Source organism: Tachysurus vachellii, chromosome 14 (assembly GCF_030014155.1).
Source record: "Tachysurus vachellii isolate PV-2020 chromosome 14, HZAU_Pvac_v1, whole genome shotgun sequence".
Lineage (NCBI taxonomy): Eukaryota > Metazoa > Chordata > Actinopteri > Siluriformes > Bagridae > Tachysurus > Tachysurus vachellii.
Window position 1 is genome coordinate 20,136,003 of NC_083473.1, and position 24,699 is coordinate 20,160,701.

At 37.7% G+C, this 24,699-nt stretch overlaps 2 protein-coding genes across 2 annotated transcripts; one reads left to right on the forward strand and one right to left on the reverse strand.

Moving 5' to 3' along the window:
• Positions 1–551: 551 nt before the first annotated feature.
• ccdc146 (coiled-coil domain containing 146) lies at positions 552–24,699 on the reverse strand. Its single transcript, XM_060887460.1, has 19 exons — positions 24,589–24,699; positions 23,224–23,379; positions 18,596–18,678; positions 17,742–17,951; positions 16,349–16,406; positions 13,965–14,141; positions 13,815–13,888; positions 12,331–12,558; positions 11,604–11,790; positions 8,902–8,994; positions 8,614–8,784; positions 7,997–8,085; positions 6,463–6,627; positions 6,020–6,244; positions 5,448–5,676; positions 4,348–4,476; positions 4,118–4,255; positions 3,081–3,305; positions 552–840 (listed from the first exon to the last, which is right to left on the reverse strand). Exons 2-19 carry the CDS (start codon positions 23,371–23,373, stop codon positions 640–642), a joined length of 2,832 nt encoding a protein of 943 aa, XP_060743443.1. The 5' UTR covers positions 23,374–23,379; positions 24,589–24,699; the 3' UTR covers positions 552–639.
• On the forward strand, positions 19,806–21,586 carry fgl2a (fibrinogen-like 2a). Its single transcript, XM_060887464.1, has 2 exons — positions 19,806–20,488; positions 20,682–21,586. The coding sequence occupies exons 1-2, from the start codon at positions 19,903–19,905 to the stop codon at positions 21,386–21,388; spliced, it is 1,293 nt and encodes a 430-aa protein (XP_060743447.1). The 5' UTR covers positions 19,806–19,902; the 3' UTR covers positions 21,389–21,586.

Here is a 24,699-nt window from a genome sequence, read left to right on the forward strand (position 1 = left end):
ATGTGAAAATCTGAGTGATTTTTTTGCCTGTTCTTTTAGTCAAATATTTTCTTAAGTGAATGAGAGCAAGACCTCTATAAAAATTCTATGTTTCTATATAAATACTAAGCCTAAGGTGGGTTCTTGTAAAACATGAATAATATCTAAGGTTAATCCTTCATTAGGAGAAATCTAGGCTAATGGTGATGACTGACTGGTAATTAGAAACAGATGAGCTGGAGGTACAAACATGTTCAAGATTCATCTCACAGTCACAGTTTTTGACAGTAAAGCTTCTGAATATCCCTATTATGACTCTGACGCAGTAATAATAAATGACACTGAATCACCAGTCAGAGCACATACTTCCTCTGAACATATGAAATGTAAAAGGGAGTGACAGAGTGTCCTTGTTTTTCTGTGTATCGTGGAAACTGAATCCAGTAGAGTTTTTCTGCCAAGAACCACCAAGATTCCCCACAGAAACTCTCACAGTTAAGTTCCAAAGAAAACTCCCCTTAGTCGATAAACATGAGGTAACTAATGAATAGCAGGTGTTGGTTATTTTTTTGAAAAAAAGTCTTTCACTTTTATTTTTATTTATTTATTTTTGTATATCAATGTCAGAAAATGCTGTGGACATGAATGTAATACAAGGCTCTAGGTCTCAAGGGGCTTGGGCTGAGGTTTGCGGATGTGGCGCATGTTGGTTCCAGGCTCACTCGGCTTGAAAGGTGCCAGGGCTCCATAGGGTTTGGGCAAAGGCAGTGAATCTTCGGCTGGGATGTAGGAATTTGGCCGCAAATCTGCCGTGGTATAGACTCCGTTTGGAAGCTGACTCCATTCTTCCTCCTCGGTAATCTAATACAGAAAAAGATGCATGAATGATTGACAATGAACAGTTAATGAAATTTTTCTCTGCTTAATGCTCAAGGTACAAATATGGTCCACATTTTCTTAGCAATCCCTGTCCACCAGTCAGCTTTCCCTGGTCATACAACAGCTATTATCTTCTTACAATCTTTTGACTTGCTGCTCTAGTTCTGCATACATGAGCTCACATACAGCCACACATGACTAGTGGCACTGTGATTGACAGGTGAAAGAAAGCCACTTCCACCCAGAGGTTGGTCTTGTAATTATTTCCATGTTTCTAGCTTCATGTAACTAGTAGTTTTGTCATGAATCGCATATGAATGTTTCTGGAATAATACTTAAAAATCAGTGGATACTTTTTCCCTCATTAACTGTTCCCATCATGCACCACAGAGCAGTGCAGGTGACATGGTTTTACCGGTGGCTGTACTGTGTAGTTTGTTTGCTGTGTTACTTTTTTTAATCTCACTAGTTGTGATTAAAAAACAGGACATTGAATTGGACACACTGGGCCGCGTTTAACAGTTTTCTAGTAGAGTTATGAATACAGGGTTTCATAGGCCACACTAAATAAAAAACTCCCAGAGTTTCTCTAATGCTTGTTCTCTAATGCACAGCTTGTTTGGATTTATTGACACGGATAACATCATAAAAGGTAAAGTTCAGAGAAATCAACACAAAAGGGTGGAAAAGAATTTGTGAAATGGAGGCAAAAGTGAAAGTTATTTTGATTCAAATTCTATGGCAATAAAAATATTATTCAGCACCACACCAGTACCTGAAAAGGATAAAATCTGGAGACAAAATAAAGAAAAGTTAATACTGGATCCCTTACCCACATTCCTTCAAACAGATATTACCAGTAGCTACCCAACCCATTTTACTAATTTATTTGATTTATTTGAAAAAACTGACCTTGACCCAAGCCAGCTGTCCAACTACAGTATAAGCCAATGTTGTAGCACGTACATATTCATGAAATGTGTCAGTCAGGATTTGAGCCTCATCATAGCACAGAGACAGCACTGGTTAAAGTTGTAAACGACCTGCTACTGGCCTCTGATCAGAGTTGTGTCTCTTTGCTGGTGTTCTACATCTTACAGATCTTACTAGATCTAGATTGTTGCTTTGCTTGATCTTAGTGCAGCTTTTGATACCATTGACTATGCTATTCTACTTTATAGGCTAGAACATTTTGTTGGTGTTAAATGGACAGCCCTCTCCTGGCTCAGGTCTTATTTGACTGAATACTATCACTTCTTAGATCTAAATGGTGACTACTCTAAACAAACTAAGGTAATGTTCGGTGTTCCGCAAGGTTCTGTTTTAGGCCCATTTTCTCTATATATACTACCCCTTGTTGCAGTTATTCGTAAACATGATATTAGCTTCCACTGTTATGCTGATGACTGTTATACTGATGATATGTTTCAGCTAAGTCAGATGTGGGTCACCAGCTTAATAAGTTTGAAGATTGTGTGAAGGACATTAGAAAGTGGATGCTTACTAACTTCCTCCTGCTTAACTCTGACAAGACAGAAGTGCTTTTACTAGGACCACAGGCAGTCAGAATTAAGTTCTAAGTCCTAGAGTCCTTACTAGAACCAGTGTGATATGTTCATATCTTCTATCTTATCCTCATTTCACTGGCTCCCAGTCAAATTACACATTGATTATAAAACACTATTACTGAACTATAAAGCACTTAATGGTCACACGCCACAGTACCTACAACAGGGGGCAGAACTTTTCCTTACAGAGCCCCACAGTTAAGGAATAGCTTTCCAATTAGTGTTTGGGACTCAGTCTCAGTGTTTAAGTCCAGGCTGACACCATACTTGTTTAGTCTGGCTTTTTATGAATAGCTTTTCTTAGCTAAAGGATCTGGAAGGTTCATGGACATAGAGTGTTTGGTGAACTGAGATGTCTGGATGCTGTCACCTTACCACCCTTGCAAGTTGCTCAGGTTTGCAGACTGTGGAGTGGTGAATTAAATTTAATTGATCAACCAAAATGATCAGCCCATCCACCCTTCAATGATCCTTATCATTGAATGATTAAACTTATTTGGACCATGTGTGAAATGCAAATAAATAAAATATTTAAACTAAACTGAACTGTTGTCTTATTCACACAAATCTTTTTAGGTTTATATTGGTGAGTCTCCTTATATAAGTTGCATTGCTAATGCTAATGTTAACCCAGGCTCTCTCCTGGGCATTTACCTGGGGTTTCTTCTGCACTTGGATATTGCGCAGCCACTCCTGCTCTATGGTGTCAGAAGGTGCGAGTCCCATTTCCAGTCTTCTGTGGCACAAGTCAAGCTCAAACTCTTTCTCACGAAGCTCCTGCTGGAGACACAGAGCCTGAGACTGAAACATGGCCAACTCCGACACTACAGCCATCAGCTTCTTAGTGCACTCCTTAATGCGACTCTGGAACTCGTTGACCTGAGGGGACAGATACACAAACAGACCCTCACATGACCTAGCCTTAAATAAACAGCATTTCTGGTGGAAGGATTTTAAAAAAAAATCTGCAGTAGTCTGCTCACAATTGTAAAATAATAATTTAGTAAAATAATAATGGTTAATGGTATGGATGCAATACAATGCAATTTTTAATTCCTGTTGCTAAAAAGAACAAAAATGAAGACATTTGATTTTTGGCTGTACAAATAATTTTTCTACTCTTTTATACTCCATAGTGCCAAAGAGATTTATGTCATTCAGTTTGAAACCAACCTGTGCTGTGTAGATGAAAAAGAAGAAAAAGAAGCCTTTATCATTGTCACATATACATTATAGCACAGTGAAATTCTTTCTTTGCATATGCATTTGATATTTATTTTTAAACTTTGTTTTAAATAATAATAAAAATAATAATAAAAATAATAATAAAAATAATAATGGACACTGTCATCAAATCAATTGTTCCTATTATGTATTTACTCTGGATATGAGGTGTACATAATCATTTGTAGGAGGAGTAGCAGAAAAATTGTTTCTGACAAAATCCAAGCTACATTGAACTGGTCTCGATCCAGGGTTGCCTGGCGTTTACATTTCAACACAATTCATTTGGTCCAAATTTAGTTCCTTAAACCCTCCCCAATCAGTGTTTCACATCTAACCTGTTCTTTGGGCTGCCACAGACATGAAAGTCAGAGAAAAAAAGAAAATAGTAGAATAGCAATAGACACCGTCACTGCTTGTCCCAATAATATGTGTGTATGTGTGTGTGTTTGTGTGTATGTGTTTACCTTCTTGGCCAGTCTGAGTGTGTCCTCTTTCCCATTATCTGCCTTTGTGCGAAGGTGCTGAGACATTCGGATCACCTGCTCATAGATCAGCTCTTTCTCCAGAAGCTGAGCCTCCCTCGCTGCCAGCTGCATCTCCAGCTACGTACATCACAGTCATTTGAACATAGAGAATAAACTGGCCACATAAAAAATAGGTTAAAGCAAACTAGTGAAGTTTAACTGTGTCATACATGCTCTATCTTCTTGATAAGCTCAGTAGGAGATGGATCTTCACCACTCAGTTTACGCAGTCGTCTCTCTGTAACTTGGCCCTCGAGTGTCTGCTCCAGGGATATATTGTGTTCTGTACACTCAGACAGCTAGCACACAGGACACATGCTATGAGAGGTCTGTGAACTTAAAATGCTGACCCATTTAATATTTATTAATTAGTTCAGAAATATGAGGATATTTGCTTTTGATTGCTGTGTAAGCAGAGTAACCAGTCATATAGTCCAATGATTAAGAAAGAAACTTTACAACAAGAATATATGGATAAAAAAAGAATCTTAAAAAAGACTGGTTTTATAGGCAAAGCGCCCAGGGTTTCCTGACTAAATGAATCGCTGATGACATAATTAAGGCCTACCTGCACAATTGCTGAAATCTGTCTCTCAGCATTAAAATGCCAATGTCTATGAGCAGTTAAAACCCAGACAGCACAAAGAGAGCAAATGGCACGGCTTCTTCTGGCCACAAAGCTGTGGGTTCAACCCAACCAAATTCCAAAGAAGCCAGGTGACAATTCACAACAGATTTGTTCAGACCCTTTCTAAAGGACTATAAAGGCAGCTTTTAATAAGCACACTTCCATTAAGGATGATTGAAACCAGAAATAGAGCTGATGCCCCAACCAACAGTACAGGGGTGAAGCCAGCCAGTCAATGAACTTTGCATTCGTGGCCTTTTGATACAAGCATATACAGGCACACCCATCCCTACCCTACCAATACTGCAGCTACTATCACTCTGTATCTCCAGATATGCCCTGGTTCTTATCCTGGACTGATTCTGGGTTGCAAACCTGTCCAAGGCTTTACAGACTATGGAAACATGGTGGAATTGCACACAGGGAACTAAGCCACCATTGCTTGGCATGTCTGTCGTGTAGCAGCCTTTAGCAGGTTTATTGAGAACATGAATTGATAGAATGACAACATTAACATTACAATAAAATGTAGTAACAATAAGTCAGTACTAAAATGTTTTAGGCAACTGACGTAAATGTTGATATAGCTGCGACTTATTTTAGAAGTTATCTCAAGACATCCACATAAGAGAAATCGAGTACCTGTATCTGCAGTAAGGCACACTCATCTTCCAGGGGTTTCTTGCAAGTCATCTGTTTTTTACTCAAGCTGATTTGCCTCTGTTCTTCATTAAGTCGCATCTTAAGAGAGCAGATCTCCTCTTCCAGAGCCTGTATCTGTAGCGTCCCCTCACAGATCAGATTCTCTTGCACATTTACCTTTGCATAAAATACACATATCTCCTCCTCTCTCTCCAGGAGTTGCACACCCCTATCAATCACACACATGTATGTAGAAACTCAAGTTATTAAGCAGAAAATAGACTCAGAATGCAACAAAAGTCTGGATCAGTTGTTAGTTCAGACTGATAAATAAGCATTGGGGCATCTCTAAAACTTTGAGGCACGTTTTAGAGCAAATGTTTGAGAGCGGTACCATTGTTTTGTGCTCATTGTGATTCTAGTAAGATATCAGGCCTGGTACCGCAAGACTAAAGCTTATAAAACAACTTTTTGCTCATTTGTAAAAAAATATTTATTATGAAGTTATGTTGGAAAAATGAAAGAGAACGGTTAATATATTGTTGCTAGTGCTGTGCTGTGGGCTGACCCACCGTTCGTTGCGGCTCTGGACAGACATATCATGGCTCTTGCGCATGTGCAGCAGATCTTGTTCCTGGGCATTGATCACTTGTCCAAGTTGAACAATCTTGAGTCTCTGTTCTTCACTCTTGTGCTGCATCTCATGAAGCATGCAGGCCACCTTGGAAATGTCATTTTTCAAGCTGTCCCGGATTGTGTGGCTGTGTACATGCTTCAGACGAGACTTCTGCAGCAGCCTATAACAGACACAGCAGTGATGACTGTACTGACCTACAGTATAATGGTGAGAGCTCTCTCTCTCTCTCTCTCTCTCTCTCGCTCTCTCTCTCTCTCTCTCTCTCTGTCAAGATACTATGCAACATTATTACACTGTATTTAAATTTGTCTCACCACCATATTGTAGCCCCAAATCATTATGGATCAGTTATATAAAAAGCAGCTTTTGTCTCCAGACCTGTCTTTTTTGACTGTTTGGCTGTGCAGAATATCAATTTCATTCTTCAAGATTTTGAACTTCTCCGTCATCTTGGTCATGTGCTGGGTTGCGATCTGTAGTAGGCTTACATATTTGTTATGCTCTTCTTTGGTGGTTTCATATAGCTTGCTGAAAACACAGAGCCTGGCCACAACAAGGGAAAAACATTATTACCATTAGCACTCCGAAAGAATAAAACAATGGACATGTTATCATTCTCTACTAGTGTATCCATTCATGGTTACATAACTCCAACTGACTGTAGTAAGGGCAATATTTGTAATTTGGGTTCCCTTTTTAACCTGGTTCCTCTCAAGGTTTCTTTCTCATACCATCTCAGAGAGTTTTTCCTTGCATGAGACCTCAGACTTGTTCATTAGGGATGAATACAAATACATTTAAATATAAGTCTAAAATTAATCTTGAGCTTTTTTAACTATATTTCTTATGGTCTGTAAAGCTGCTTTGAGAAAATGTCTATCATTAAAAGCACTAAACAAATAAAATTTAATTGAATTAAATACAAAAATACATCAGGAACACAACTAAGTGTCATCATTGCACTGGCATGTTTAGGATAATGTGAAAAGCCACATAGACAATATCCCTGGCTCTGGATCACATTAGGAACCCTGGAAGTGTGCTTTTCCCCAAATGCATCTGTGAAAATACTGGCTTCTCAAACAATACTGAAAAATTCACATGAAATGGCTGCGATTTGATTCCATAGGTTGAAACCTTTGAAACAGGAAGTAATTTACATGTGGCTTTTATATGTGGCTTTTTGTTTAATTAAGTTTAGTTTATTTACAATCAGATTCTTCACAGTTTTATTCTTTAACTATTAGATGCCACCTCTCTGAGATCAAGCTGTTTGGAAGGGTTGCATAAAAGAATTTAAAAGGTTTAAATTTGTGTGTTTTGGTAAGAGGTGATATAAGGAACATTGATCACTGAATGATGATTGATCACGTAGATCATTTTAGATTTATTTGTGGGTGGTTTATGACATTCTTCCAAATCCAATAACATTTTAGCCCAATACCTGGTTGCCTCTGCCAATAGACATTGACAGATATTTACAATAGATATTGAAGTCATTCAACAATATAATTACTTCAAACACAACACCAAAATGGCTACAGGAACACAACATTCAGTTAATGTCCATCTCAGTCACTAACTTTGAACCTGTTTTCTTGAGGGAAAGCTTCATCAGATATTTATTTGGCAGATGTTGACATTGTGTAAATGCACTAAACTACTGAACATGTTCTATCTCATAAAACTCAATGCATGTATAAAGGTTCTGCAATTATGATGGGTGAATAATAAAATAGGTGTATCTAATATATAAAAAATATTAGCCAATATGTAAATACTTTCTGCAATAGAAGGCAAAGTGTAGTATGGAAAAACATATATGTGATTATCAGTTACAATTCCTATTAATTTGAATAGCAGAAATGTTATAAGCTTCAAATTTCTTGCCATAACAAAAGGAGTTATTTACCTTGACTGAATCTCCTGATATTGTTTCTTGTGCTCCAGAATCTGGAGCTCTTTGCCTCTGATGTCCTGTTTGATCTGGTTGCATCTCATCTGTAAAGATGTCTTCAGTTAGCACTGAAGTCGAACAGCTTATTTTTGAGTGATGGGAAAATAAATGATATTACAAAATAAAAATGAAAAGAAAACAAAAACCAAGCAATTAGAGCTATAAAGCAGCACTGTTGTTGCATTAGGGCTACTAGAGCCTGAAGGAAATTGATCAGTAATCCTACTGAAGTATTTTATAACAAAGAGTTGCTAAATTCTGACCTCAATCCCAGTGAACACCTATGGGAAGCGCTGGAACATTGACTGTACCCCAGACCTCAATCACCTAATATCAGTGTCTGATCTCACAAATGCTTTTGTGGCTAAATGAACAGAAATCCTCACAGTCACAATCCTGCATATAATGCTCCAAATTCACATCTACAGAGAGTCTGATATAAATATCTGATAATAACAAAAGCAAATCATTTAAAATTCCTAATGTGTGTAATCACACAAATTCAATTAAGATTAAGAATATTATAAAATATATGCAAATTTTGAACTTAGAAACATAATAAAACACCGTACCTGAGCTTTGAGCAGCTCTCTGCTCTTTTGGTCTCTCTCGTCTGCTTTGATGCGAGTCAGGGCATGAACATGGTGCAACTCCTCACAGTAGCGATTGCACTCGTTTATCAGAGTCTGTTGCTGCACTATACACTGTTCAACCACCTGGGCCTCAACACCTGTGACCGACTGCTGCTCAGACAATCAAGCAGAGATGAATGCACACATACATACTTTTGTATATGCATATATTTGTATGTTATATACAAACATTGGTATCTTATAAGATTCTGTGTGCTAAAAGATTACCTGATGGACCACTTTCAGCTTCAGATTGTCTACTTCTGTTTGCAGATCTTTGATATTCTTTAGCAAGTCATCATTCTTAGGCATTATATCCCTCTGGAAGAAAACTATTATGTTTATCAGTGGCATATTTAGACAGTACAGAAGCACCAACAAATATGTTACTGTTTTTAGAGTGCGCTAACAAAACACTGTGTTATTTATATAATGCAAGTATTTGGATCTTATTATGAAACTATAATTCTATATACCATAAAAAATAATCTTCTTAGTGGATATACTTAAGTGTCTAGATTTAAACTTAAACCTATAGAATATAGATGTTTCTACTTGGTACCTACAGTATACTAGATATAAGTGTCATTGTGGCGGTAAGGGCATAGTTGAGTGCCATTTTGTGAATGGAGGGCAGAGTCAGGTAAAGTGAATGGAAAGGAACAACTGTGCAGGTTCTGAAAGGATGGTGGAATGGGTCCAATCCATTGCTAGAAGTAGCAGGCCACTTGGAGGCATATCCAGGATTAGACAAGCCACCATTCTACTTTTCTATCTCCCTTTTGTTTCTCTCCTTTTTCTCCCAGCACCATTTAAACAGGGGCCATTTCCCCAAAACCAGTTCCCCAAACATTCCCTATTCATCTCTCAGTATCTGTAAACAAGACCACATGCTACCACTAACTGAGCTGGGACTTACCATATACTGGTGAATATTCAAGGTGCTACATATCATGGCTATAATCCATAATTCAGGCTACAATCAATTCACCAATTTTTAAGGTGGGATATTTGGTACAGCATGTCGGGTGAAGGTGGGATGTGTACACAGGGATGTGCATGCCTATCCTCATCCAATTCCAGTGGCAAAAGCATAAAAAAGGCACTTTTGTATGGATAAGTCTATGGATAAGGGCATCTGCTGAATGCTGTAAATGTAAATGTAAATAAAATCCATAAATTGGCCGCTACCTCACCCATCCACTGATTTTGGGGACAAATTTGTCAGCATATCAGATGATGATGAGGGAAACCTTGAAACAGGGTACAGTAGGTGCAGCAAACCCCCATCCCGGTGGTGAAATTCACTTTGAAATTCAACTAAGTGAAAGTAATTGATTAACATTCAGTTAAGCCAATGTAGCACTCCCTTTCCCCTACTTTAAAGATACTGTATGTTATACTGAACAATACAGGAAACTACCTAATTTTTGTTCCGAAAGAGCCATTAGGCAAATTTTTCATAATCTAATGATGAGGCATTTAGGTCAGGACAAAAAAACTGAACCATCTATTGGCCCACTTCTGCTGGTTCGGCAATGTTCACAGGTCGTGTGCAGCATATATCACATATTTCAGCTGGTGAACCTGAAGGCAATCTGAAAAGTGCCATTGCAGAATCTAACATTTAACAAGGTTCCCTTCAAAAGAATTGACATAGACCTCGTCAGACCATTGGAATGGACTGCATAAGGGCATCACTGTGTGTTGGTCCTGGTGTATTACACGCCATGATAGCCCAAAGCTGTGCTTATTTGCAATGTCTCAGCATGCAGTGTTACAGATACACTGTTTAAAATGATCTCCTGTGTTGAACCATAAAACAGTGTATCTGTAACACTGCATGCTGAGACATTGCAAATAAGCACAGCTTTGGGCTATCATGGCGTGTAATACACCAGGACCAACACACAGTGTTGCCCTTATGCAGTAAAAATGATCTCCTGGGTTGAACCATAAAACAGTTTGAACCAGTATTTATCATCCTCAGATGGATGTCCTGGTTGATTGGTTAAATAAAACCCTTAAAAATGTGATTCAGAAGGTTCTAAATGAGGGATAAGTAAATCAGAACTGGGATAAGTAATTGTATCCCCTATTATTTGCAATATAAGAGGTTCTCATGGTTCTTACCATTGGAATTAATATGTGAGCTTGAGCCTCACAGAGTCTTAGACGTCATCAGAGAACATTTAGAGAAGGGACCTTCAGTGAGCAAAAGTAAAATTCAGTATTGTTTTAACATCAACTGAACCGGGAACTAAAATATTTTTCCAAATTTAAACTGAAAACTGCAGCTTTAAATTTTTTTTTACTAAGGTTAAGGTTATGATTAAGGGTTGCTATAGGCATAGCATTATTTATTACGTACTATGATAAAATACATTACAGGTCTTTAGAATTTTTATTTTGTGTACTACTGTAAGTCTTTTTTATACAATATATTTTTTAATAGTGAATGAAACTCTGAAAGTAATTGTAATTGCCAAATGGTTTGTGACTTCGTAGAATTATGTTGCTGAAGAAAAGACAGTTTCACAGAAATGAACTTCTTCTTCTGTAACTGTACATGTGTCTCTCTCACGCACAGCCTCTCTCTCACTTCCCTTTAATTACTTTTCTGCTCTGAAATTTTATACATACATATGTATATATAAGTACTTGGCAGGATTTACAATGCTGAGTTAACAGTATATGCCTGTGATTGTTATGAACAGCCATTTCATCATTTGACAAAGCTTTGGTTTTCAAATTTTTAAAACAACTTCATTAACTACAAGTGGCACTGTTTCTGGCAGTCGTTGACTTCTTCCTAATGCAGAAAAGCCCAGTGTAGATTTTGTTGTTGACAGACGTTTTGGTTGTTTATAAAAGTTCATGAATTGTGTCACCACACTCTCATAGGTATAGAAGCAACAGTGCAGACAAACCTGGGTCTTCGTTTTGTTGTAGAGCTCCTGAGTGTGGTGCAGGGCATCTTTAGACATTTTATGCTGTAGTAGCATGTTTTTTAACCTACGCTGTAGTCTGTCTTTCTCTCGCACTTTCTTAACAAGACTGTCATGAAGGGTCTTTCTCTCCTCCTTGATTTGGTTCAGGTTGATTTCCAGTACGCCCCTGAGTGTAAGAGGAATGATTACAAAATACAATTAATATAATTTTTCTCTTTCATTATCAGTTTTTGGGGATTTCTCGTGTTACATATGTTTCAATTTTAACAGTAGGACTGTATAATGTCCCTTATTTAGCTTTACTCAACCAATGTGTGTTTACATCACAGTTTATGTCAGATTACATCAGTCAAGCTGGATAAACTTTTATTTTTGTCATGAGAATTGTCTCAGTAATCCTCAATATGACCCAGCACCTGCCGAAACTACCACATATCATTATTCCACACTACATCATTCATAATATTCTATAGTTAAGTATACCTATGGCTATGTCGAACTGTAGTTCTGGCACTTACTCCACTTTACTAACACATTATGTGCTGCAATGCAGATTCTATCGGTTTTTTTTGTTAAGTAAATACCCAATTTCACACATCTTAAAGAGTAGCTTTAACCTTGACTCACTACTACTAGACATGACATGAATGACTAAAAATATAGTCAGAAAAAAAAGTCTCTGATAATGATATAAGATGATTTCCACCTTTGTTCGAGGATGACAGCCTCCTCCTCCTTGGTCATCTCCTGTTCTTTGAGTAGAATGCTTCTCTCTCCCTGAGTCATCTCCAGTTGGGCCCTGCAGCCCTTTAACTCCTTCATCATGCTCTTGCGCTCTTCATCCAGCTGTCTGCAGCCCACCTGTATCTGCTTCACCCTCTCTCCCAGCTCAAACAGCTGCTTCTCAAGTTCACTCTTCTGTTTCTGTACATTCCTGGTTCATACACACACGTACACACACACACGGTTTTTACGGTCTACCCAGGGAGTTATATAAGCAATCGTTGAAAACCTTTCCATCACCATCTGCTGTGAGATATGGAGATGATTGTGCTATGCACCCATTCAACATTTTTTTCCTTCCAGGGCAATATTATACACAACATGAAATATGAAAGTATGAATAAAATAGAATAGAATAGAATTTTATTTTCATTGTTTAAAGACAATGAAAAACCATTGAAAAATTAGCAGCAAACATTGTAAACAGGTTTATAAACAGCAATACATACAGGTAGACAATATAAGCAGACAAGGACATATATAAATGACAAAGTATAAATAGATACAAAATATGGATAATGTAAATATATAAATAAAGTGAGGTAGTGCAATGTGGTAGAGCAAGTGGAGTAATAATGCAGCAGTAGTGTAGTATGTAGAGCATTTTTGCAAAGTTAGGAAAGGGGTTAGGAAGGGGGTTATTGTATGAGTCCTGACTGGTCGTGGATTGTTTTAGATCTTATTACTCTATATCTCCTTCCAGATGGTAGAGGGAAGAACAGATGATATCTAGGGAGTGTGGGGTCTTTTCAGAAGCAGTTGACCTTCTTTTGAAGTCGGCCACTGTAGATGTCATTGAGTATGGGCAGTGATGTCCCTATGACATGCTCAGCTGCTCTTACTCCCCGAAGGTCCTTTCTGTTCTTCCTGTTCACACCGTGCAGCAGTAGGGCAACATGCTCTCTAAGGCTAGAAGTTGGACATTAGGTTTTGAGGGAGATGGGCATGTTGAATGTTATATATTTAATGCAGGTGTCCACATGTGATTCCACATGTGTTCCATATGTGATTCACTTTTGTGTAGATAGATAGCTAGCTTTCAGGGAAAGAAAGCTATTTTTAAGGACTAGGATATGTTCTCTGTGTGAGAGACATGAGAAATATGAAGAGGCAGAGACAAAGTAACAGAAATGCTGTCTATAAGTATTAACTGTCTAAATATGATATTATGTTAGTATTATGTTGGATGGTTCTACATTTTACTGATAAGTTTCATTCATGATTGTTTCCCAGATGTATCCCCAGATGTAGGAATACTGAAGGTGTGCTGTAAATAGTGAGAACTATAAAACAATAAACACTTCATGTATATAACATCTACAGTACAATATAACTGAAATGTTATTGACATGAAAGTACCTAAAGGTAATCATGTGAGCTCCATTATCAGAAAAGTAAGGCACTTACTTTATTTTGGAATTGATTCTCTGACTTTCTTTCTCCAGCTTAGCAGGAATGGAAAGCAGCTGTGCCAGTTCTGCCTGGAGATGAATACTAAGGTCATTCACTGTGACAGAGAGGATGGCAATAAGTCTCTCAGTGTCAAAGGCTGCTCACCTCTTTGCTCTTGATCATGTCCTTCTTTTCCTCCAGCTCCTGTTGCTCCTTCTGGAGCTGTGTATCATCTGCCTTGATTCTCTCTGTTAATGTCTCGATTTCCTGATGCCTCTGAGTGATCTCTTTCTTCATCTTCTCACAGCTCTCCTTCAGAGCCATGGACCTCTTCTCCTGCTCCTGGGAAAGCACACACACACACACACACACACACACACACACACACACACACAATTTATGAAGTCTGCCAAATAATCTTAATTACACTGAGTCCCTATTTAACCCCAGTTAATCTATGAGTGTGAAAGAACTGTAAAATATGTGAAGTGAAAAGGCAGAACTGTGACATGAAAATAGAAAAAAGGTATCTACACAGTTCCCAGTTAATCATGGACACTGAGTTCTTCAAACAGTGAAACTGATATATTTTATTATTTGACGTGTCACAACAGCCAGAGATTTAACATGCAGATGTGTTCTACATCTTCTTACACACTTCAGTCTTACACTAATCAATTCTATCCATTATGTTGTGCTGGAAAAGCAGGAGGATGTGTGCTGAAAGGAAACCTGATGATGAATAATGAATTCATATATCCCAGCTTTGATGTTGGGAATAGTGCACAGGGTCACCATGATACAGCAGATACCCTTGGAGCAGAGAGGGTTAAGGGACTTGTTCATGGGCGCAAAAGTGGCAGAATATCAGTGTTGTGGCTTGAACCTCTGACCATCTGATTAGTAACCTAGCGCCTTAATCATTTGAACCACCACTTCCCTTTAATGCCCCTTGATGATGGTATGCAGTACAGTAGGGAGTATACTACACACTGCAGATTGAGACATACCAGATGAGTCTCTTATCAGTTTTCACCATCAGCAATAATAACAATAACAAATATAGCTGCAAGCAGCGATACCGGGGTCAAGCCGATCAGATGCGCTCAGAACATGTCGCTGATGAACCATACCAAGTTTCGTAGCTATATGGCATTGTATTGGTAAAATACTGAACTTGACGTGAAAATTCAAAATGTGTGTGTGTAAGTGTGTGTAGGTGTGTGAGTGTGTGCGAATGTGAGTGAGTGTGTAACTGTGAGTGTGTGTAAGTGTGTGAGTGTGTGTGTAAGTGTGAGTGTGTGTAAGTGTGAGTGTGTGTGTAAGTGTTTGTGTGTGTGTGTGTGTGTGTGTGTGTGTGAGTGAGTGTGTGTGAGTGTCTGTGAGTGAGTGTGAGTGTGTGAGTCAGTGAAGGTGTTTGTGAGTATGTGAATGAGTGTGCGAGTGTGAGCAAGTGTGCGAGTGTGAGTGTGAGTGTGTGCGAGTGTGAGTGAGTGTGTAACTGTGAGTGTGTGTATGTGTGAGTGTGTGTGTCTGTGTGTGTGTGTGTGTGAGAGAGTGTGTGTGAGTGTGTGTGTGTGTGTGTGTGTGTGAGAGAGAGAGTGTGTGTGTAAATGCGTGTGTATGTAAGTGTGTTCCTCGTCTGTGTGAGTGTGTGTCTGTGTGAGTGTGAGTGTCTGTGTGTGTGTGTGTGTGTGTGTGTGTGTGAGTGTCTGTGTGTGTCTGTGTGTGTGAGAGTGTGTGTGTAAATGTGTGTGTAAGTGTGTGTGTTCCTCGTCTGTGTGAGTGTGTGTCTGTGTGTGTGAGTGTCTGTGTGTGTGTGTGTGTGTGTGTGTGAGTGTCTGTGTGTGTCTGTGTGTGTGAGAGGGTGTGTGAGTGTGAGTGTGTGTGTGAGTGTGTGTGTGAGTGTGAGTGCGTGTCTGTGTGTGTGTCTGTGTGTGTGTGTCTGTGTGAGAGTGTGTGTGTGTGTGAGTGTGAGTGCGTGTCTGTGTGTGTGTGTCTGTGTGTGTGTGTGTGTGTGTGTGTGTGTGTGTGTGAGTATGTGAGTGTGCGAGTGTGAGTAAGTGTGTGTGTGTAAATGTGTGTGTAAGTGTGTGTGTGTTCCTCATAAAGACCTTTCTGATTCTGGTTCTGATTCTGATGTTGCAAGAATTTTGCCTCTAGGCCTTACGAGTCAGCACAAAATTGGGTTTTTGGACTGTTGGTGGCGCTAGACGGTTTGAGCTAGACACACCAAAGTTGCTACAGTAACTTCTAAGACTGGCCTCTACATGTGTGCCAAATTTCAAAACTTTCCTACGTACGGTTCTATGGGCTGCCATTGACTTCAATGGCGGAAGACGGAATAATAATAATAATAATAATAATAATAATAATAATAATAATAATAAAACTAACGATAACAATAGGTGTCTACGCCCCTTCGGGGCTTGACCCCTAATAATACATCAGATAATAAGTGTACTGCTCAGAAACTGAAGTGTATTTGTGTCTGGAGATTTTAACCCATCATGCTAGAGTAATTTGGAGTACGTCTGTGGTATACTTACAACATGCTTTGGTTGTCTTTCGTACTCTTTCTTGAGACAGTCTTTTTCCTCCTGGAGACTGAAAAGAAAGAATAATGGCAGAACATTTTGACCCATTTAGACTACAACAAACTAGTGTAGAAAACACAATATTTATGTTTCTTGATTAAGTATTTAACACTTTGAACTTTTACATATTTGTCATGTTACAGCTAATGGAACTGAAATTGACTTAATTGGGACTCTTCTTCTTCTTCTTCTTCTTCTTCTTCTTATTATTATTATTATTATTATTATTATTAATATTATTATTATTATTATTATTATTATTATTATTATTATCACCACACATTATTAATACAGTTTTTAAATTTTGCCATCAAAAAAGTTGCCATCAAATCTCAGATCATTAATTAATGGAGTTCACTTGTGTGCAATTAAAATGTCAGGTCAATATTTGAGATAATTTTGTACAAACTGTCTAGAGGATCAAGGATCAAGGAAGGTTTATTATCATGCGAGAACATGTGTTACATTGAAAGGGTAACAAGGTCCCAGAGATAGCAGCCAAAATATACAACTTAGAAAACTATAAATATATAACTATAACAATTAAAAAATCCAACTTGATTGAATGCAGTACACCAAAAGTCAGTAAAGAGAGCAAGGACAACTTGGATGGCTGGAGAGATCCACATCATAAGAGACAACTACATTTATGGATCACCAAAAGACATGCTAAGCACACCATCCAATGTTCAGATAACAGTATGTTTGAAAAAACCTAACACTGCTCATCACTGAACACCATCCACACAGTGAAACGTGTGGTAGCAGCTGGAGTTTCCCTCGACCTATGGGTTTCTTCATAGTCAAAATTCAAGAAGTGGAATTCATATTTTCTTTTACCAATGGATTAAATGGAGCTCCGTAAGATGTTTAAAGTTTGGGATGTGTGCTTTTTTTTTAATTAAGCCCTGACTGACACTTGATTTGAAGGCTACTGGTCTGTTTGTTTAGGTATGGTCTCTAACAAACTTTGCAGTCTTCCAAAAACATGTATATTTATATTAAATTCATATATTATTATATTATATATTAAAATGTAATATGTAATGTAATATGTATTAATATGTAAATGTAATATTATATTAAAATGTAATAACAACATTTATGCTTTTTTAATAAATTCTTTTGCAAACTATATAATTTTTTTTCTGCTAGTATTTTAGGCTGTTTGTGTAGATTTATAACATCTAATGCCAAGTAAGTCTATTTTTCCCCCTAAGTTTTAAAAGTATTCAGGGCAGTGACTACTAATGTAAGGTTCTGTAGTCTGGGTAACTTTATGATTCAATAGCAAGAATGTAATGATTACAATAAATCAAGTGGTACTCAGAAGAAAGCTTCCCACCATGTGATTTTGTACTGCATCTGGTGCGCTCTCCCCTCTGCCTCTTGGAGCTTGTTGTAAAACTGTAAGAGCTGCTGTCTCATGCCGCTACCATCCGGGTGCTGGCCGTCACTCAACAGCTCTGCCTTATCTAACTCTTGCTGTTGCCGTTTCAGCTCTGCATGGAAACACTTCTCCTCCTGCAGCAGTTTCAGCTCAGATTCCTGCGAGCTATAGAGAAAGGAAGCCTATTAACGCCTGATATGCTGTGCTTATCTGGATGGACTGCAGCCACATGTTAGAGTTGCACAGTATACTTCTGTAATAATAGTGTAAGTTGGGTCCAGTGCTTTGAGTTGAAGGTCCTACTGAGCAAATTTCTGTCAGGATTTATTATAGAAATAACCTTACATCAATATATTTTCTTGAAATAATCCTCACAGTTCAGCTGCAAATTAAAACCAACTGAGAGCAAATTAACTCATTGTGGCTGTTTTATATTTACAAATATTTTCTCACTTTTTAAAAATGTTTCTTCATATAGTAACTGTTAACTTAATAACATAAAATGAATTTGATTTGAATAGCACTTTTACTGTTGAAGCCACTTTACCGAAATGCAGCTATGGATGTAGATTTCAATAGTCAATGTGCAAACCAGAGGCATGAAAAAACTCCCAGCCATGATATGAGGAAGAAGCTTGAGAGGAACTTAACTCAAAAGGAAACCCATCCTCATCTGGACAAGACCAGACTGAGAGCGATAATGAGTCATTACACTTTCACAACTGTATATTTAAATGGCAAGCATTGCTGCATGTGTAGAAAACATTATACAGTAAGTAGGATGATGCACTGGATGATGCAGCTCTTACCTTCTTAAGGTGTTATGCAGCACATTGAGGCTGGCCTTTAGTCTAGCCATTTTATCTCCACTGATCATATCCTCTAAGAAAAGCTGAGAAAGGTTTAAAGAAAGAATTATGACACATTTATCCAAAAGCTAAACAAAAGCTAAAATTCCAAATCTGAAAGGATGATCATAACTAGACCAAAGAGAAATCCTGATTAGCTCTGAAATTTTAAAGCAGTTTAGCTTCACAGGAACCCCCTTAAAAAACTGATCTGAATATGATGTAACTGTGAACCCTGACTTCATTGTGTCCTGCTGAATAACACACATGTATCATAAAAAGCATCACATTCCATAATGATAGTCTACTGCTTGTTTATTGTCATGTTATGGTGAGTGTTTGACTAAAAAACAGACTTTGGTTATAAAATGCTGGGTATATATCTTGCCTGGAAGTATTTTTATTATTTCCTTGGTACAATATATTTATATAAAACATGCAATGATAATAATGTAGCACTTTTTCTTCAGGAATGTGCAGTGAAGTGAATTATCTTGTCATTTGATAATAAAAAATGTTTTGTGAAGTTTGTTATAACCTGAAAATTTTTCCCCAACACAAAGAGACTGGAAAAATGACCACACAACCCACTTCATAAAATTTAAGGGTTTTGTAAAATAAATAAATAAATAAAAAGCACTGCATTAGCATCTTATGAAACTAAAAATGCAAATGTTTAAAAGCTTTGGTCATTCATATGACATTTATAAATTATGCCAAATTTAGCTACATCAAATATAGAAAGATTTAGAGCTTTAAACTGGTTTTCAATATTACACTAATGGTTAGAAGATTGCACCACATGATGATTTGACACTTCTAAATGAAATATGAACAATACAACAACACAGGAAGAACATAAAGTTGTGTAGAGTATATGAAAGGTATCTGAAATGTATTATGTCTTATTATGAATGTTTTAATTTTTTAAGGTACTGAAAAGATGGACAGAAAATGCCTGAACATGAACACAGACTAAAGACGGACTGCTTTTGTACATGTTAACAGCACATTCAAACTCAACCTGGAAGCAAAGGAAATCATACTGGCATTTCTGTACTGTTATAGTGAGGAAAAGGAGGAGTTTTCCGACTACATTTTGTTTTTCTATTCCAGCTTGTTCTAGTTCTTATGCAATTGAACTGCCCCACCCACCATTCCAGTATCTTCCTCAGTGCTCTTGTATTTATCTCACTGCTGACACAAGCAGAACCAGTTCTCCCCAGTCTCTCTCTTACTCAGCACACACTTTCTAGCTGCAAAATATCATGCTCCTGTGTGTGTATATCATACTCCTTGCTGCAGATCTGGGCTCTGATGCTGTGGTTAGTGGCTCAGTGGAGAAGACAGCGGCCCCAGAGAGCTGCTCCCAGATGAAGCTGAAACCTGCTGGCCAGTGCAGAAATGAAGATGAGTGCCCTTACCAGATCACCATTCCTCCTCTCACCATCCAACTGCCCAAGCAGTTCCAGCTGCTGAAGAAGGCCATGATGGATTTGCAGAGCATGAAGGAGACAGTGAGGCAACTGAAAAGTGCCTGTCTAAGCTGCAGCCTTCAAAGGGACAGCTCAGAGACACAGCACAGGGGAGATGGTGGAACAACCACACCCAGAAATGAGAATTCGAGCGATGCTTTCCAAGAGATGCAAGCGAAGATAACCAAGATGTCCACCAGCTTGAAGAACGCTCATACACGGATTAAAGATCTACAAGGACAGGTGGAGCAGCTCAGCCACCTTAAAACGAAGAATGTTAAAGAAATGATGGGCCAAAAGGCTGACAACAACAGTGAAATATTCCCCAAGTTCAACAGCAGCTGCTTGACTGAGTGCCCTGCGGAAAATGCACCAATACGTAAGTCTCAAACTATTTTAAAGCATTAATTATTTTTATTTTAAAATGAAGTGACCAAAATTAAAATCTAAAACAATCTCTCAATAATTCAACATAAAAGTGAGCCATAATAATAATAACTGACCATGAATTGGCCTAAGATTTGATATGATTTGGTTTCCATTCAGACTTTCCTTTCTTTTTCTTATTTTAGACATCATAGCACCTAGAGACTGCTCAGACTACAGTGTCATGAAGAAGATGAAGAATGGAGTCTATAAAGTTACCCCTGATTACAAAAATGGGACCTTTGAGGTGCTCTGTGAAATGGAGTCCAATGGTGGTGGCTGGACGGTTATACAGCACCGAATCGATGGCAGTGTGAACTTCAATCGCACCTGGGCTGAATATAAGAATGGCTTTGGGGACTTGCGTGGGGATTTTTGGCTTGGAAATGATCGTATCCATCTGCTCACCAGGACCAAGGACATGGTGCTGCGAATTGAGCTTCAGGACTTGTATGGTGTGCAAGAGTATGCAAAATACGACGAATTTTATGTAGCAAACGAATTCCTTAAATACCGCCTGTCCATAAGCAAATACTTAGGGACTGCTGGTGATGCCCTGCATATCAACAAGGACTACAATCATGATCAGATGTTTTTCACCACATGGGACAGGGACAATGATTTGTACTCATCTGGAAACTGCGGCGCTTACTATGGATCAGGCTGGTGGTTCAATGCCTGTATGTCGGCTAACCTCAATGGCAAATACTACCACAAGAGGTACACAGGGAAGCGAAATGGCATCTTCTGGAGCACATGGCCCAACACACCCAAGGATCAGTTCCTGACCAACAACAGACATCCCTTCAAAACTGTCAAGATGATGATAAGGCCAAAGAACTATGCCCCGTAAGTTAATAAGAGCATTACTACAGAAAAGGACTGTCAGATAATAAAGCATTCTATGTTTAAAATACAAGTTGTTCAGGACAATTCATTTTAAAAATGAGAAATGAACAGAGGTGCAAATTAAAAAAAGAAAAGAAAAGAAAAAATCCAAAATCCATCCAGTGTGTAATACTGCCATCTAGGTACCGTGCAAATAGAACAAGATCCATTTCTTGTACAGCTGTGGGTAAAATCCTAGACATCCACAATAATATTTTTTTATTAGATATTCCCTTAAATAATATCACTGTAAGATTAGATTATAGCAATAACAATATGTTTGGTTCTTTTTTAAACTGCATTAAGCATAAAATATTCATGAAGATAAATGTTCAATAATTTAAAAAATATAATGTTCCTAAAACTTTTGCATACTCCATATGTGGTCATTAAATTTGCTTAAAGGGAATTGACACTAAAAAAGTCAGCATATCAAGTTTTTCAATACTTTCAAATGAACATTTTTTTATATTAACAAAAACTGTATGTGAAATTTGAATGGTTTCATAAGTATAAATATGTATGCCAACTTCAATTCAAATAAATGCTTTAAAAATCTTTGTTTTTCATAAAAAGAAAACAGAAAAAAAAAGATGAATGGAGCTGCATTAGCATTCGTAATAAATATACTATTTGAAATATTGTTATCTCTGTTAATGGTATTGTGTCTTGATTCTGTCTTTTTATAAATTTTTATCTTTGGATGTTTGCTATTCCACTAGCCAGTTCTCACCTCTTACATGACAGCTAACCACTAGGGAGGATGAAGGTTTTTGCCACAACTGTCAAATATTTGCTCTCTTTGGCCTCTAGGACTTTTAACCACAGCATTTTAAGTGTTAAAATTGACTAATATTTGTAAATGTAAGCCAGATTGTATTTCTTTACTGCTCCATTAACACTCTGCAGCCAAAAGAATGTGTAAACCTTCTTGATCTTGTTGAAAATCTCATCCCAGATTATTCCCTCTGCTTGTACTGTTATAATCATCACCACTCTTATCTTCTGGGAAGGTTTTCTACAAGATGTTTGCTTGTTGCGGGGTGGATTTGTGTTCATTCAGCTATAAGGCATTAGTGAGATCAGTCAATGTTGAAAGAGTGAGGGGGTCTGGGGTTCAGTCAGTGCTCCAGTTCATCCCACTGAACACCTTTGGGTGCACACAATCGTATGGAATGTCTCTGTGTTTGTAACATTACAATTTCTCTTTTCATGTTACAAACACAGAGACATTCCATACAATTGTGTGCTTCCAGATTTGAGGTAACAGTTTGGGGAACAAGAATATGTGTGTGTAATGTTTGGGGTGCACATATTTTTGGCAATGTTGAAAATTGTCCAATCAAATTATTGCACTCGAAATATCAGTTATATAATTTACTGTACATTTTAGCCCATATCTCATTAGCATAAATGCTTCAAACAAATGTCCTTTTTGCCCTGATTCCATGGATTCTCAAACAATAATCCACAAGATCCATGTAGTTAAGACCACTTTTGTTTGTTAATTTGCATAGTATAAAGAGCCTGTTTTTGTAAACTAGTCCTAGGATTCAAAGATGTCAATCTACTTAGCAATGAGTGATTATAATAAATTTATTTATTTAATTAATATTTAACTATTTAATGAATATAAATGTTGAATGTTGCTCTAATGAGCATTACCATTATCATGAAATCAAACAAGGCTGAATTCAGTGGTGTATCCAGTGTCCTGTATTAACAGAAAATGCTGGTAAAATAACAGTAAGCTCCAAAGGCAGAGCTTGTGTATAATCTGTGATAGGGGAAGCTCTTTACCTCTTCCAGGTACTGTAGGGCCAGACTGGTTGAAAAGTAGTTAGTATATACATCCTGTGAATCAATCTCAGGAGACTTCTCTGGCTGAAATTGACTTTGATTCTCTTGACCTCCAGGTGGAGGAGTGCTGCTTCCGTCTGACTGACTCATGATCTACTGTAAAGCAGAAACACAAATTAAAGAGAATATATTGATTAACTTTCTGTTGCGGGGGGCACGGTGGCTTAGTGGTTAGCACATTCGCCTCACACCTCCAGGGTTGGGGGTTCGATTCCCGCCTCCACCTTGTGTGTATGGAGTTTGCATGTTCTCCCCGTGCCTCTGGGGTTTCCTCCGGGTACTCCGGTTTCCTCCCCCGGTGACCCGAGGTAGTTCGGATAAGCAGTAGAAGATGAATGAATGAATGAACTTTCTGTTGCTTTGTTAACACCAACTGTCATAGCTATTTTCTGTTAAACAAGAGCTGCTGATTAGCATTTGCCTATTGACCTTTTTGAATTAAAATTTCTCTGACATGTTATTCTCCTTATTATCTGGTTAATATATGCCTTATTATTTAGTGTCAGAATGCATATTGTAAATAATCCTTCAATGTACATTTACATTTCTTCATTCAGGAAATGCTTTTATCCAAATTGACAAAATTACAACCATCCGATATTTTTAGTCTTTTCTAGGCAGAAATGACTAAAACGTAGTTTATTTTGATGCACTGAAAATGTAGTATCAAATTTCTTTAATGCTGGTAGTTATGGTTTGTAGTTCAAAAAGCAAAAGCTTGCACCTTATTGAATTTATTTGCTTTTTATTAAATACTCATGTTGACAGAGCCTACCTCATTTACTCCTGGACAATAAGATGTACGAATACGGGACTTATAGTAACATAAGTATGTGATGAATTTGATTGTTGTAATAGAGACGAGTGTTTGAGAATTTTCTCAGGATCACTTTGAAAATGTTTGCTCTGTCCCAGTAAAATGTAAAGTATCTGTATATTTTCATATATGCCTTCATATTTTTTAGATTTTGTATCAGTAACCATACAGATGTGTAACCTAAGCACCGATTAATTTACACAGACACAAAATGGCACTCACTGGCAAACTCACTGCACCATTTTTGGCCTGGAAAACTGCACTGTTAATGCAGCACATACTTACTCAAAGGGAATATTAAAAATCAAATTGTAGATTCAAATTACAGCTATTAAATAATTTTTAAAGAAAGATGTTATTCCTAAAGACAAAGATCTTCTAGCTTGACATGATAAGCTTGATCTGTTTAACCTGACTAATCTTCTCCTTTAAACTAGTTAGTGTTACTAAATTCCAAATTCTAAAGTAAATAAGTGAAATTAACTTACCAATTAGTGTATCTGGGTTGTTATAATCTGACTAGTAAAAGCAAACAGCAAAACTGCATATTTAGTAACACTGCAAATATGCCAATGCAGTGCCAACAACGTTGAAATCTC